The following is a 13942-nucleotide window of genomic DNA, read 5'->3' as shown; positions in this document are numbered from 1 at the left end:
TTTTGGCCTCGATGCTCGGCTCTGGTTCCGTCAGAAGCACATTTTGAAACTCCAACTTGATTTTTTAAAAATATAGTAATAAGGGGAAATACTTGACATGCCAAATGCTGGTGTTTTGGTTTTTTAAATAATAATTTAAAAGATGCCTCTCTCTCTCTTTTCCCTCCCTCCCCACCGATGCTGATGACTTGAATTCTTGACTTCCCTTTCCCCCTATTTTCTCCTTTCCGGGGTTAACCAAGAACAACCCCCCACCCCCACCCCCAACCCCCAGGTCTGGCTCCTTGCAACCCACCAAGCATGTTGGGGGCAAGAGACTCCTGACCAGGAATATTTCATGTTGGATTTTCTTTTTTCTTTTTCTTCCAAAGAAGTGGAACGCTTCATTTATTTATTTTACTTTAAGGCAGATGTGGGCAGCAGGGAGTTGGCCCTTCAGTATTTTGTAGGAGGGAAAGGTAGCAAAAGAAAACTTCAGGATATTTGTGCTGCTGCTTTTGCTGCTACTGCTGCTGCTGCTGCTGCTGGGACCAGTTTTCCAGCGCAAGCGGCGTCCCGCTGCCTGCCCCCGTTGCTCTCGGGCGCCCCCTGCAGGCCGGCCCATGCTGAGGCCCAGCGCTGCAGTGCTCCTCTGGTGCTGCTGCTGGTGCTGCTGCTGCTCCGGGCTGGGCCTGCCGAGCCAGATGCTGCGCCCCCAGGGCCTCCTCAAGGGCCGCTGCCGCATGCTCTTCAATGACCTGAAGGTCTTCCTCTTGAGGAGGCCCCCAGCGCCCCCACCCCCCTCACCCCCTCTGCCCCCCATGAACACTGGGGACCAAGCCTTGGGCTTCCAGGCGTCCAACAACAACACCTTGGCTGGGCTCTATGGAGGGCGAAGGGGGCCATGGAGAGGACCTGGAGGGGCAGGAGGTGGCGGCGGTGGTGGAGGAGGAGGAGGAGTGGGGACTACTACTAGCCCACCAGAGGAAGAGTGGGGGAGCCCCGGAGGAGAAGGGGAGCAGCCCATGTCTATGATGAGCAGCGTCTCCTCGGAGGACTTCTGCAAAGGGAAGACAGAGGACCGGTATTCCCTAGGGAGCAGCTTGGATAGTGGGATGAGGACCCCTCTCTGCAGGATCTGCTTTCAAGGGCCGGAGCAGGTGAGTACCTTTTCCGCTTTGCATCACAGGTGAGCACGGACGGGGGAGAAAGCCTCCACTGGTCTCCTCAACTCCTTGGAACTGAACTCTTCTGCCCCAATGCCTGCCTCTGCACAACTTGAGGAAAGCTGGTTTGGGGGGCCATAACTCCCAGACTCCCCTGGCTAGTGTGGTTGAAGAATCCATGTGGAGCAGAGCCTGGGCAAGTTGACATGTTGGGCTTTGACTCCCAGACTTTGACATGTTGGGTTTTGACTGTCCAGCCAGTAGGGCCAGTCAAAATCCAACGTTGGGCAACTATCCAGGAGTTTATCCCACGAAGGAGATCAGGAGTTTATCCCAGGAATATCCCAGGAAAATCACATAATTACATGAAACAATTTCACACAATGTTGCACAAACCCACCATTAAAGTGGTTGCAAAGAAGCATTGTGTATCTTTTTACTTTCTGATTTTAGTGACAATGTGTTTCTGATATCACTTTATTTGCACAATTGCGTGTGATAATCATTCACGCAATTACTTGCCATTTTCGCTTTATTGGCAGGATGCTTTAAATGTGCTTAATCTCTCTTTAATGCAGAAATCAGCCCCAGTGTGATAAACTCCAGTGTTTTGTTCCTCACTGATTCCTGCCTGCCCCATGGTGGATTATTCTCTTTATTTGTGATTGTTGCTAAAAGTGGAGGGAAAGAAAGCGTGAAGGAGTTGGAAGGGGAACAGAAATGTTCCAACTTGGTAACTCTGGGAAGAAAAAAGAAGGAACAGGAGAACCAGAATACATTTCGCCAGCACACATACACTCAAAATCAGGAAGAAACATAAGAAGGCCATACCTCGAAAGCACTGCAGAGAGCAATTCCCCCTCCACATAAACATAGCCATACAGAGAGATAAATTAACAAATGAGCAAACCTGTAGGTTAAAATAAAAACCTGGAAGGAGCTGCCATATAATTGCCCTGGTGATGGAGTTTGTACAATTACATTCCACCCGGGATATTTTGCCTTGTACCTCCTTCGTAACAGCTATGGGTGAAGGAAGGAAGGAAGGCAAATTTGCTTGTAGATGCTTCCATGGGCTCCATTTCATTGTATGAGTTCCAAAGATGGTCACGATATTCTATTTGAAGTGTGCTTCAGTTCATTATCTTTATGTGCCAATGATATTATGTAGCTGTCAATATCGCTTCTACATTTCCTTCAGGTTGGCCCCATGCATGTGTCATTCAGAGTTAAACTGTGCTATGATTATTCTCTTATCAACTGGTTCCCTGTTACATTTGGGGTTTTAAAACTGGTTTTCAAAACAGCAGCCATAGCTTTTGTTCACTTGGTGGTTTATAGCTTGGTACGCGGGGCAAGGTAAACAATACAGGGTTTCCCCCCCTGATGGTAGTTTGAGTGTGTTAAAATGCTTTCAAAGCCCGTGGGGTTTTGTGTATTGGAGCTGCAATGAATGAATGCAATGAAATATAGTGATATTATCTTGACTATCTGATCAAAAGATATCTGAGTGTCCATTTTATTAGTCAATGCTCTCTGAGAATGGTACATAACTTTTCAAGTGCTTAAAAAAGCCTCAGCTTCTACATCCAAAATCTGGGTCTTAGAGGTGCCCTATTGGCTTTTAGCAAATGCTCATTCTCTTCAGCAAGCATTTAAAATCTACAAAATAAGGCAAAATAAAATAACAGGCAATCTAATAACAGAATTTCTAAACTTTCATTTTTGGCATGAGTGAGTAAATCTGTGTGTGTGTATGCGCGTCCGTGCGTGTGTGTGTTATCACAAACAAACATACTGCTGTCTAGGGGAGGCTTCTCTTATGTAGCTCTTAATTTGCATGTATACCCAACTGTGTTATTGTCCAGGTCCTATTTACAGTATTTTCAAGATGCTTTGTGAAAGAGAAGTTTCCAAAAGATTGTATTGATTGATCACAATTTGGTACAGTTTTATAGATCAAAGTACTATTGAAATAAAGGAATTTAGGTACCCTTGTGTCCTTGCCATATTGTGGACACTGTTTTTCTTTTACCAGGTCATGAACAGTGGCATGATTACATCAGAACCTTTTACAAAAGAAACTGATTGGAGGGTGGTGATAGACAATATTTAGAGTTTAATTGCATCTGAACAATCACTTCTGTTCCCAATCATTTCACTTCATGGGCTAAGTTCAGGTGTTATGATTTCTGATCTTTGGCTCTCTGTAAATAAATTGGAAATATGAAAGACATATTACCCTGGCGCATAGGATGTTGAACAAGGAGATAAGGCTAAAACTTTCTATACTAAAAGTAACAGTGTGTGTGTGTGTGTGTGTGTGTGTGTGTGTAATAAGGTTCCTTTAAAAGAATAATGTAGCTATTGAAAACAAGAGAAATGTGCTTATTTTGTGCTAACAGTCTTCTAGGAGCTTCTTTATTAGTACTCTGTAGAGCAATAGTGTTCCATAAGTACATGTTTTAGGCCTGTAATTATATAGAGCTGGCTATTCTATGTCTTAGGTTACAGTGGAATTTTGTGGTTTTGATTGTTTCATCTGCAAGACATTAGTAATTCAGACCTGCAACTGGCATTGTGTATGTCTCTGTATATGCCCATATGTGTGTGTATGTATGTGTGTGGACTAGGTGGTAAATAGACCAGTTGTAAAGGATTCTTCCATAGATACATTTAATATAGATTAGAGTGATAGCTGTACTGTTTGTGGGCATAGATGTAATGTGGCTGGGAGGATGAATGGATGCCCAGTGTCACATAAAATAATTGGATCCTGCCCTCACTGCTGGCACTGTATAGGTAGCAAGATAACAAGAGAAACACCCATGATCACTGCTCTGTGACCCAGAACATAGGGACTCAATCACATTATTGATCAATAATTTGTGCAATATACAACCAACATATGCCACAGTACAGATCTTGCAGGTGACTTGCCCATAGGCTAAAATCAAACTGCAGAGAAGCACTAATATAGAAACAATGTAGTATGGAGAGAAAAATATTTTTTCTTTGACAAACATTTTTAAAGGACATCATATAATAGTTTAAACAACTGATAATGCTTTACTACATCAGCACTAGGAATCATGCAGTTGTGCAGTTGTTGAACTGAAAATCCCATCAGCCCTAGCCAGTATAGTCATTAGGGAGGAATGCTAGGAGCTGCAGTCCCCGCAACATCTAGAGGGCTGAAGGCTGCTTATGCAACATGTAAGACTTCAGATACAGGAGAAAACAGTATTGTGAAATAAAATGTAATATTCAAAACTTGCTGGAACACCTGCTTGGTTATACCCCACTGACTATACTTCACTTTCTCTGAAATTAAAATCAGCATAAATGAAAATGTTTTGCACTGCAAATGTAGCATTTGCTAGAAAGATTCCACTCTGCAAGCCTAACGTGGAATTAGCCACTACTTACTGGTGATGATGGGGTTAATCCTGTTAATGCTTAATGTAAAGAGCTGCCCTTGCAGATTTTTATAGGACATGACATCTGCTTTCCAGGCAAAGAAGTCAGTGAAGTTGTTCATAAAAATGGATTAAACCAGAATTTGCAGCAGTGTCTCTCTTGGATCCAGAGCTGATTTGCTGTTCTGAGAGTAATTGTTACAATCTCCCTCTGGAAAAAAAGGAGTGAGTTTTTCCATTTGGAAAAAAGAGTGATTAATTGTTACAATTTCCCTTTGGAAAAAAGGAGCGAGTTTTGTTTTTTTTAAAGTTCCCAGTAGTGCCTATAATGTAACTGTGTGCAGTGGAGCATTTCCTGTGGCCTAATAAACACGGTAGAAAAGTTCAACATCTGGCAGGGATTGTGAAAGGAACAAATGCTCACACAGCAGTCTCCAGAACGTGAAAAGATTCACAGTGAGAAATGGGAACTGAAGGGATCTTGCATGACATTACTTTGTCCAGGAGAGTGACTGGTTTCCAGATAAAGATTTTAGAGCCAGAATCTCTGGGCATCATGACTGAGCTCCTGAAAGCACAATCACCTGGGACATTTGTGTAGGATTTATACCAGGGATGGACAATGTCCTCCAGTGTGTCCATGGTGGGGTAATATAGTGTGGTGGGGTAATATTGTTATTCCCAGAACCCACCAGTGGCCACATATACACTACAGCATTTCCACCAATTGTACTTTCACTTTAAAATAAGACACAGAGGAAGCCTTCCTTTTAAGCTGAATGGTGCCTTCTGGGAGTGGACAGAACAACAAAATAGTTAGCATATCTGGACTGATGTGTCAGAAATGGAGAGGGTGACACGTGGCCTGCAGAAAATAGGTGACCCATCCATAGTTTATGCATAGGCTCTAAAATGAGGGGATGTAAGACAATAAGAAGGAGCATTTGTTGTTTTTGTTATTTGCCATCAAGTTAGCTTTGACATACAGCAATCCTATGAGGGTAGAATTCAAAGACGTTGCCATGTTAGTCTGGAATATCAGTGTGCAAAGGGATCTTGTAGCACTTTTGAGACTGTGTGAAAGAAGTTGTAGCATAAACTTTTGTAGACTTGGGCCTGGTACAGATTAGCCATTAGCGGTGATATTAGGGCTCGATAGTGCTCAGCGTCCATATGTGCTGAGCCCTAATATCACTGTGCTTACATCACAAGGCTGCGGTTCTATCCACATGGGGCGCAGCCTTGTGATGTAAGGGTGCTCAAATGCCCACACGCTTCTGGGCAGAAGAGGCGTCATAGGGCTGCATCACAGCTTTTATGATGCCACAAAAAAGGAGCCGCCTAGAGTGGCTCCTTTTGGAGAGCACATCTGTGCTACAGCATGCACATGCTTCAGCACAGACACGGGGCTTACAGGGATGGCTTCTAGCCACCTGTCTCTACTGCCCCTTAATCTAGTTCCTCAGATGCAACCCTATGAGTGGGAGACCTCCAAACATCCCAGTCATCAAAAGCCTTGCTCAAGGCTAGCAAACTCACAGGGCTATGGGCTCCTTGACTAGATAAATCCATCTGTTAGACATTCTTCTTCTTTTTTATTACTGCTATCTGCTTTGCCAAGCATGATTGTCTTTACCAGTGAGCCTTATCATTTCATGACATGTCCAAAGTATGATAGCTCCAAGTCAATCATCTTGGTTTCTAGTCCGAGTTCAGCCTTGATTTGCTTTCAAACCCATTTATTCATCTTTTGGAAATCCGTGGCATCTATACACCTCTCTTTCAGCACCACATTGCAAAAGAGTTGTTTATCTTCTGTCAGCTTTCTTTATTGCCCAACTTTTACTTCCATACTTAGAAATCATAAATACTATGATATGGGGCCATAACTCAGCAGTGATTTTGGATGCAGATGATTTAAATCCTGCCTTTCATATCACCATCTTAAAAAAAATCAGGTAAGTGGTGAAAGAGAGCCTTACTTGTGACTTGTATTCTATATTTATATTGGTGAGTAGTGTAAGAATATTTTTTATCATAAATAAAAAGCACAACTCATTTGAAATGTGGTGCTGGAGGAGAATTCTATAGACTCAACCCTTTGTCTACTATAGCTCCCTCACTGAACGCCCCTGAACTGTTACCTCCTCTTCTCTCACATGGTTTTTTTTTAATGGGATGGTACATGGGAAATTAGAAGAAAACTGTTGTAACAAGAAGTTTGGAGGCATGCTTCATCTCTACCCATGCCTGAGAAGCTACAGAGTTAAATGTCACACACATTTGGCAAGCATTGTTAGCTACTGGAACAGTACAAGCCTGAGAAATTAAGGAAGAATCCCTGTCTTCTCTGGCATCAGTTGGAGTAAACATCTGCGCCTGGGGAGATGTCCAAGGACAGTTGATATGATTTGGGAACGTGACCTTCAAAGGCAAGTATGACAGATTACCTGTCATAAGTTCTAGACACACAGGTGCACTAACTGGGACAGAAATATAAAATCAAATATAGACCAGGGGGCTTAGCATGTATAAATAAGATTCCTTAGGTTATGCTCAGATACCTCCAACACAGACCTTGGACTGCAGTGGTGCTGTGTACTTGTGGGCCAGTGATGTGATCTCTCCGCTGCTGTACAAGGCTCCCAGCAGCTGATTGGAGAATGGGAGACTGTTTAACTCTTTTTTTCCCTATATCCTTGCAATAACCTTTTCTGTGCTAATTAGCAACAAAGCTTTCCTTTCCCATGTGGTTTTTGCTCTTGACCATAAAAGAGCATCTTACTTTTATCAAAACAGGTAGATTGAGGCAGGGCCAACCCTACTATCAGGCAGATTGAGAGAGTCTCTTTGGACAATAGAGTTTGGGTGGCAAGACAAGGCAACAAACTGTTAGTTATTTAAGTTGATATGGTATGTTTAGTGTCAGGGAGTGAGACGTGTTTGTGAGATTTTCTGCCTCATGAGCCAAAACAATGTGCCTGACTTTGGATACCATACACCTTGACTTGGAATGCCAGTTGATGTTCTGTTTTAGGTAGCAAAATGTCTTGAGCTGACCCTGGCAATAAGGCACAACCATGACACACAAGGACAGCAACTACTGTTGTTCTGGGACCCATTTCCAGTGCTACATTCTCCTACCAGTACCCCTGAACCTGATCTGTACACAGCTGAGCTTGGAAAAGTTACTTTTTTGGAACACAGCTCCATCATTCTGGGAGTCATAGTCAAGAAACTAATTTTACCAAATTGTAGTGGATGAATACATATATAGTTAAAAGTAATGGATGAACAAAAAGTAGCTTTACCAAGTTGTAGTGCAAGAAAGCTGAGTTCTGATCTGAAAGACTATAAAGCTAGTGAGACCATTAAGACACAAACCTGGACAATGGCAGAGAAATCCCTTAAGGTAAGAAGGTAGATGTGTGTGTCTGTATTTTTGTGTGTGAGGTGTTTAAATCCTCTTTGTTGAAATACAACCTCCACACACACATACAAATTACACATCACTGACATTTATTTCTGATATATTTAGAAAGCCACCTTTTGAAGAGGCACATAACTATTCCCCTTGCGTACCTTCCATATTTCATCTTTATAGAGCTACACAAGCTGTTTATCTTTCTGCACTAGTCCAGGAAAGGTGGAATCTATGAACCATGTCATTGAGTGTGTGTATGCATAGTGTGTAATCAGTGTTAAAGGCAATTTGTCTGTTTTAGAGAGCACTGAAGCTGTAAGACAATTACAGCACATTCCAAAACATACATACTCAGCTAGTAAATCCTTTTTCATTCAACGGGGTTTACTCCTAGGTAAGGATTCCAGTTTTAAGCTCCTCTCTTCCTAGACACAAAACGATCTGAATCCTATTGCTAGTCTCAACTAGAGTAGACCTATTAAACCATATCTGTGTTGACTCAGTATCAGTATTCAACAGCTGGGGTGCCACAACTGAGAAGGCCTTTACCAGTGTCATCACACAATATATTACCCCTGTTGGTAGGACATAAAGAGGTTTCAGCAGGGGAGTACAGGGAGAGACTGTCAAAGTCCCAAGTTATTGTGTGCCTTCAAGTCATTTCCAACTTATGTTGACTCTAAGATGAATCTATCATAGGATTTTCTTAGCAAGTTTCTTCAGAGGGGGTTGCCATTGCCATCCTCTGACACTGAGAGAGTGTGACTTGCCCAAGGTCACTGAGGCCTGTTACAGACTGCCAAATTAAAGCTGCTTCAGGTCTCTTTGGAGGTATGCTGTTTAAATGATGCATGCATCCTAAGAATCCAGAAGCTGCACCAAAGCTGCCCTCCAGTGCTTAGGAATGGAGTGTGGCTTTGGCACGACCTCCGGACTCTTAGGACCCATGCATCATTTAAATAGCATACCTCCAAAGAGACCCGAAGCAGCTTTATTTTGGCAGTCTGTAACAGGCCTGACTTAGTTTCATGGCTGAGCCAGGAATTGAACCCTGGTTTCCCACTGCCCTAGTCCAGTATTCAAGACATTAAACTATGCTATAGCACTTTGAATTCATCCTGAAAGTGTATTGGCAGCCAGTGACATTCCTTTAAGACCAGTGTTATATGGTTTTTGTATGATGCTCTGGCCAGCAATCTAGTTGATGTATGTTGCACTGATTATTGTTTGTAAGAGCTTTATCACACTAGTGGGCAAACAGGATTTAAACGAGAGTTAAACTAGAGAAAACCAGGAAATGTTGTGTGATAAACTTCCGGCATTTCCTGATTTTCTCTCATTTAACTCTCGTTTAAATCCCATTTGCCTGCTAGTGTGATAAAGCTCTAAGTCATCCTCTAGGACAGCTCCATGAAGAGCACATTGTAGGAGTGTCAGCAGAAGGTTTTCAGTCCATGGATTGCCATGGCTATCATCCCTGTTCAGGAATGACCGTACCTGGGGGAACAGTTGATGTTAGCCCCAGACCCTTTCAGCCACAGAGCCCACCTGAGTCTCCTGTGACAAAGATGGACTTGGGAGCACTGCCAAGGTAGGATCTTACACCCTCAGGGCAGTGCATTCCCATCCAGGGCAGATCACTTGCCCAGTTCCCAAACTCAAGAATCACCAGTCCAAAGAGCCTCTGTCTTATCAGGATTCACCTTCAATTTACTGGCTCCCTTCCAGCCCACTACAGCATCCAGGCACTAGTCCATAACATGAACAGCCAAAACCAATCCCAGCGACAAACAGCAGAGCTGGGTGCCATCAGCATCTGCTTTAGATTCTGGCCCAATCCACTGTTGGTTTCAGTCCCAGCTACTGCCTGTATGTTGTTCCCAGTATACCACCCAGTGATACAGCAGCCCTTTATGGAAGAAAGCTATTCACTGTACACTGCAGTGGTTATCCAGTGTTCCTCACCATTTTCTATGCTGGTTATCATGGTTAGGCATTGCAGTTCAATAACAGTTAATGCAATTCCTACCCCTGATCTATAGTGAGATTCCAAACTAGATATTAACAAAGTCCCTTTCCCAATGCTTTTGCTCTAATGTAATTATTCCTAAATTTAGAGCCCTAGATGTTACAGCACTTCAAGGCTAAAAAGCTCCAGCCATCCTTGCCAATGGTTATGGTCACTATAAGTAAAAAATGATTTGGAGGCACAAAACAACAACAACAGTCCAACAAATCTAGGGATGCAAGATTGAGCGGCACTGTTGTAATGAGGGCAAAACACTTAGCTATGTTGCAGTGCTATGTGAACATTCTTCTTCTTTTTTTCACTTTTTTGGAGAGAATAAGCAGACAAAATGCATGAAAGCATGTCTCAACTACTTTGAAGTAATTCTGTAAAAAGGAAGAGAGACACTTCCATGAAAAGCAGCATCTCACTTGAAAGTGATTGTTCACATTCTGATCTACATTGGAATCAAACATGGTACTCTTCTATTTTCAATATTTTTAGAATACTTGCTTAGAAAGAAAACGTCTTCATCTACACACAATTTCTCCCAAATTGCCATTTGGGTGAAGGTTGGACAGAAACAACCTGCATCAGAGGCAGGGAACTCCAGATGCCACAATTTCCTGCCTGTTAATGAGCCATTAACATTTCCTGCTAATGAATTAGGAACTGGTGAAACCTCTGGCTTTCAGTCTGTTCTGAATTTGACAATAATATTTTTGTAGGTTTTCTTTTAAGGCATTGATATTGTTTTATGGTTTAATGGTGCTATGCATTTTACTGTAAATTGCTTTGAGTTCTTATCAAGTAGTCTATAATAAACAACAATGGTTTTGACTACATCAAAGGTGGGGAACCTATGTCTTTCCAGACATTGTGAAGTTAATCTCCTAGCATCCCTGATTATTGACCATGTTGGCTAGGACTGATGGTCCCTACAACATCTAGATAAAATTACTTGAATTTAGCTCCTACTCACTGATTTTAGCGGATGTAAACTCAGATAAATTTAGCTTGTAATCCTATGCAGATTTATTTAGGAATAACCCCTACTGAACTTAATTGGGGCTTTGGGGTAAATGAACATAGGATTACATTATATAAAGGGATCTTGTTGCCCCTTTGAAACTAACTGCGAGAAAGAAGTTGTAGCATAAGCTTTCATAGACTTGGTCTGCCTTCTCCAATGATATTCTAGATCCAGTCTAATTCTGATTTCATGTATAAGTCTAGAAATTTTAATCAAAAAGTTGACCCCAAAAACTTGAGATGACTTACCCACAGGTCAGTGTAAGTACTTCTACTTTAATTATTATTTTAAAAAGGAAGCATCCCCTGGTGAAAGGCAAGAATATGATCTCATCCATTCTGTCTTTAGAGTGAGCACATTACAGTTATGCCTCCTGGAATTTTGTATGTTCTTTGGCATTATTTTCCTTTGCTTCATCCTTTAGATCCTTTGTTATATGCCCCTATATGTTACCCTTACCTTATCCACAAGTCATATCAAAATCCATAATTTTGTCCCCCAAACCTTCCCATCGACTTATACATGAGGTCAGTTTATAGTTGAGAATATACAGCGTTGTTGTTAACTATCTTTTTTATATAAGAAAAACCTCAGCATGACAAGTTTCAGACTGATTTATTGATCATAGTTTCAAAACAAATTAGGTTGCAGTCCTAAATACACTTACTTGTTGTTCTTGCTAACTACCCTTGAGTTGGTCCCAACTCATGGTGACCTTGTGGATGAGACATCTCCAAACCCTGCTGTCCTCCATTGCCATGCTCAGGTCCTGCAGACTCAGGCCAATGACCTTCCTGATTGAGTCTATTAATCTGGCATATGGCTTTCCTCTCTTTCTGCTTTCCTCTACCTTTCCTAGCATTCTTGTCTTTTCTAATGAGTCATGTTTTCTCATGATGTGGCCAAAGTACGATGGCCTCAATTTGATCATCTTGGCTTCCAAGGAGATTTCAGACTTGATCAAGGACCCATTTGTTTGTCTTTTTGTCTGTCCACAGTTTTCTTACTACTCTTTTCCAACACTACATCTCAAATGAGTTAGCTTTCTTACTAGGAAGCCCCATTTCATAAAGTAGGGTTTATTTTCAAGTAAATTCTCAGCAGGGTAGTGGTAATACTGATTTTGTAATAGAGAGTTTCAATTCAGGGTTAGATCCTATCAGAATGTACATGAGCATGAGCTTAGGACATCATACATGGAAGTTTATCGCACAGGTCTTCAGGGCCATTCTCAGAATGGCCCGGCAAGAAAAGGAACGAGTTGGGGACGGATTTTACCGCACACTCCAGTCCTTCACTCGTTCCATTCCCCCTCTCTTCTGTTCCCATTCTGTTCCAGAGAGAATGCTTTTTGAGAACTGTTCTGAACAGTTCTCAAAAATTGCCCCCTCTGGAGTGGATTAAAAACAGAAGAGAGGGGGAACGGAATGAATGAGGGACTGGAGTGTGTGGTAAAATCCGTCCCCCACTCGTTCCACACTCGTTCTTGCGCCTTCCGTTCCATTCTCAGAACGGACACAGGAGGACCTGTGCGATAAACTTCATGGTTTATATAGCTTCACACTAGTTTGGTTTTTATGTTACAAAAAGGCTGCTTTTTTTTTTTAACTGAAAGACTGTAATCACCAAGAAACCAGAAAGGTGCTAATCATGAAGAATACATAATGTAAAGTCTAGCTACCATCATCCAAGCTGGGTTTTGTCATTAATATATATTAAGCCATCGGAGGTGGGGAGGAAGCATCTGGCTCTCTAGAGTTCATCATTGGCTATGCTTGCTAAGGTTTCTGGGGCTTGCAAAACAACAACATCTGGAACATCAATCCCAGTCTTAGACAGACTGTCTCTGTTTTCCTGATAACTGAGATAATTAGATCTATTGGATGAGTCCCTCTTAGCCAAGGAGTATGCAAGTTTTGAAATTCCACAAGTTTCTTTATCAGATAGTCACACTTACTGGTTGACAGTATATGAAAAACAAGTTTGAATGCATCTGTTTCCATTGATTTGCCCATTTAGGAAATAGGGGAAGGATAAGCAGTAAAGCATATTCAAGAATGCTAAAAGCCCTCATACTTGATTAGAAATGCAAACTTTCAGACAGAAATGGTTTATCCATACAATATGCTGTCAGGTCTCATAAAGAGATGCAAATCCAGTTTTGATTTTCTTTACAAACAAGCCTAAATAAGATTTCTCTTGGTGTCTCTCTAATCTGCCTTCTTGAGGATTTTTTTTTTATGTAACAACTATTGCAAGCCAAAAAGTCAGCAAGGATTTTCAGTTTTAAGTTTTAGGACAGTTTGAAACATGACAGCTTGGAGCTACTGACTTGCTTATATCTTCTGCTTTGCATGTGTGTTTGGGGCTTTTATGCATAAGCTGATTGTTTCAGGGGTTTTTGTTTTTTTTTAAAAAAACACAGCCTCAAGTTAGGCAAAGGGGTGAAGAAAAGGAAAATGTTCTTTAGATGAATGCAATCCATAATGATGTAGCTCTGTGTTTCTCTTTCTTTGGCTGTGGGAGTTGACATAGGGTAGAACTTAGGGATCACACAAACAGTATAGCTGCTGGCAGTTGTTGTACAAAAAGTAACTTTTCCCATATCTGATATAGTGAAGTAAACAAAAAGGCACATCCAAAACAAAAATCTGCACTTTAAATCTTACCCAAGCCATAAATTCACTGTGTACCCTTAGACAACCCAAGCCCCAACTGCAGTGGCCAAGGTGAGGAGGACAAATATCATAGAATCATAGAATAATAGAGTTGGAAGAGACGGCAAGGGCCATCCAGTCCAACCCCCTGCCAGGCAGGAAATCCAGATCAAAGCATCCCCGACAGATGGCCATCCAGCCTCTGTTTAAAGACCTCCAAGGAGGGAAATTCCACTACTTTCTGAGGGAGTTTGTT

The 13942-nt window shown here is 41.9% G+C and overlaps 1 protein-coding gene across 1 annotated transcript in view; it reads left to right on the top strand.

Moving 5' to 3' along the window:
- Positions 1-276: 276 nt before the first annotated feature.
- Positions 277-13942, top strand: part of MARCHF4 (membrane associated ring-CH-type finger 4) — a 194310-nt gene continuing 180644 nt past the window's right edge. The window contains exon 1 of the mRNA XM_042445499.1: positions 277-1139. Coding sequence (XP_042301433.1) covers positions 603-1139 — 537 coding nt within the window. The 5' untranslated portion in view covers positions 277-602. The remainder of the gene's footprint in view (positions 1140-13942) is intronic.

Source organism: Sceloporus undulatus, chromosome 1 (genome assembly GCF_019175285.1).
Source record: "Sceloporus undulatus isolate JIND9_A2432 ecotype Alabama chromosome 1, SceUnd_v1.1, whole genome shotgun sequence".
In the NCBI taxonomy this organism is placed as follows: Eukaryota; Metazoa; Chordata; class Lepidosauria; order Squamata; family Phrynosomatidae; genus Sceloporus; species Sceloporus undulatus.
The sequence above is the reverse complement of the archived record's forward strand: the minus strand, read 5'-3'. Positions and strand labels throughout refer to the sequence as shown.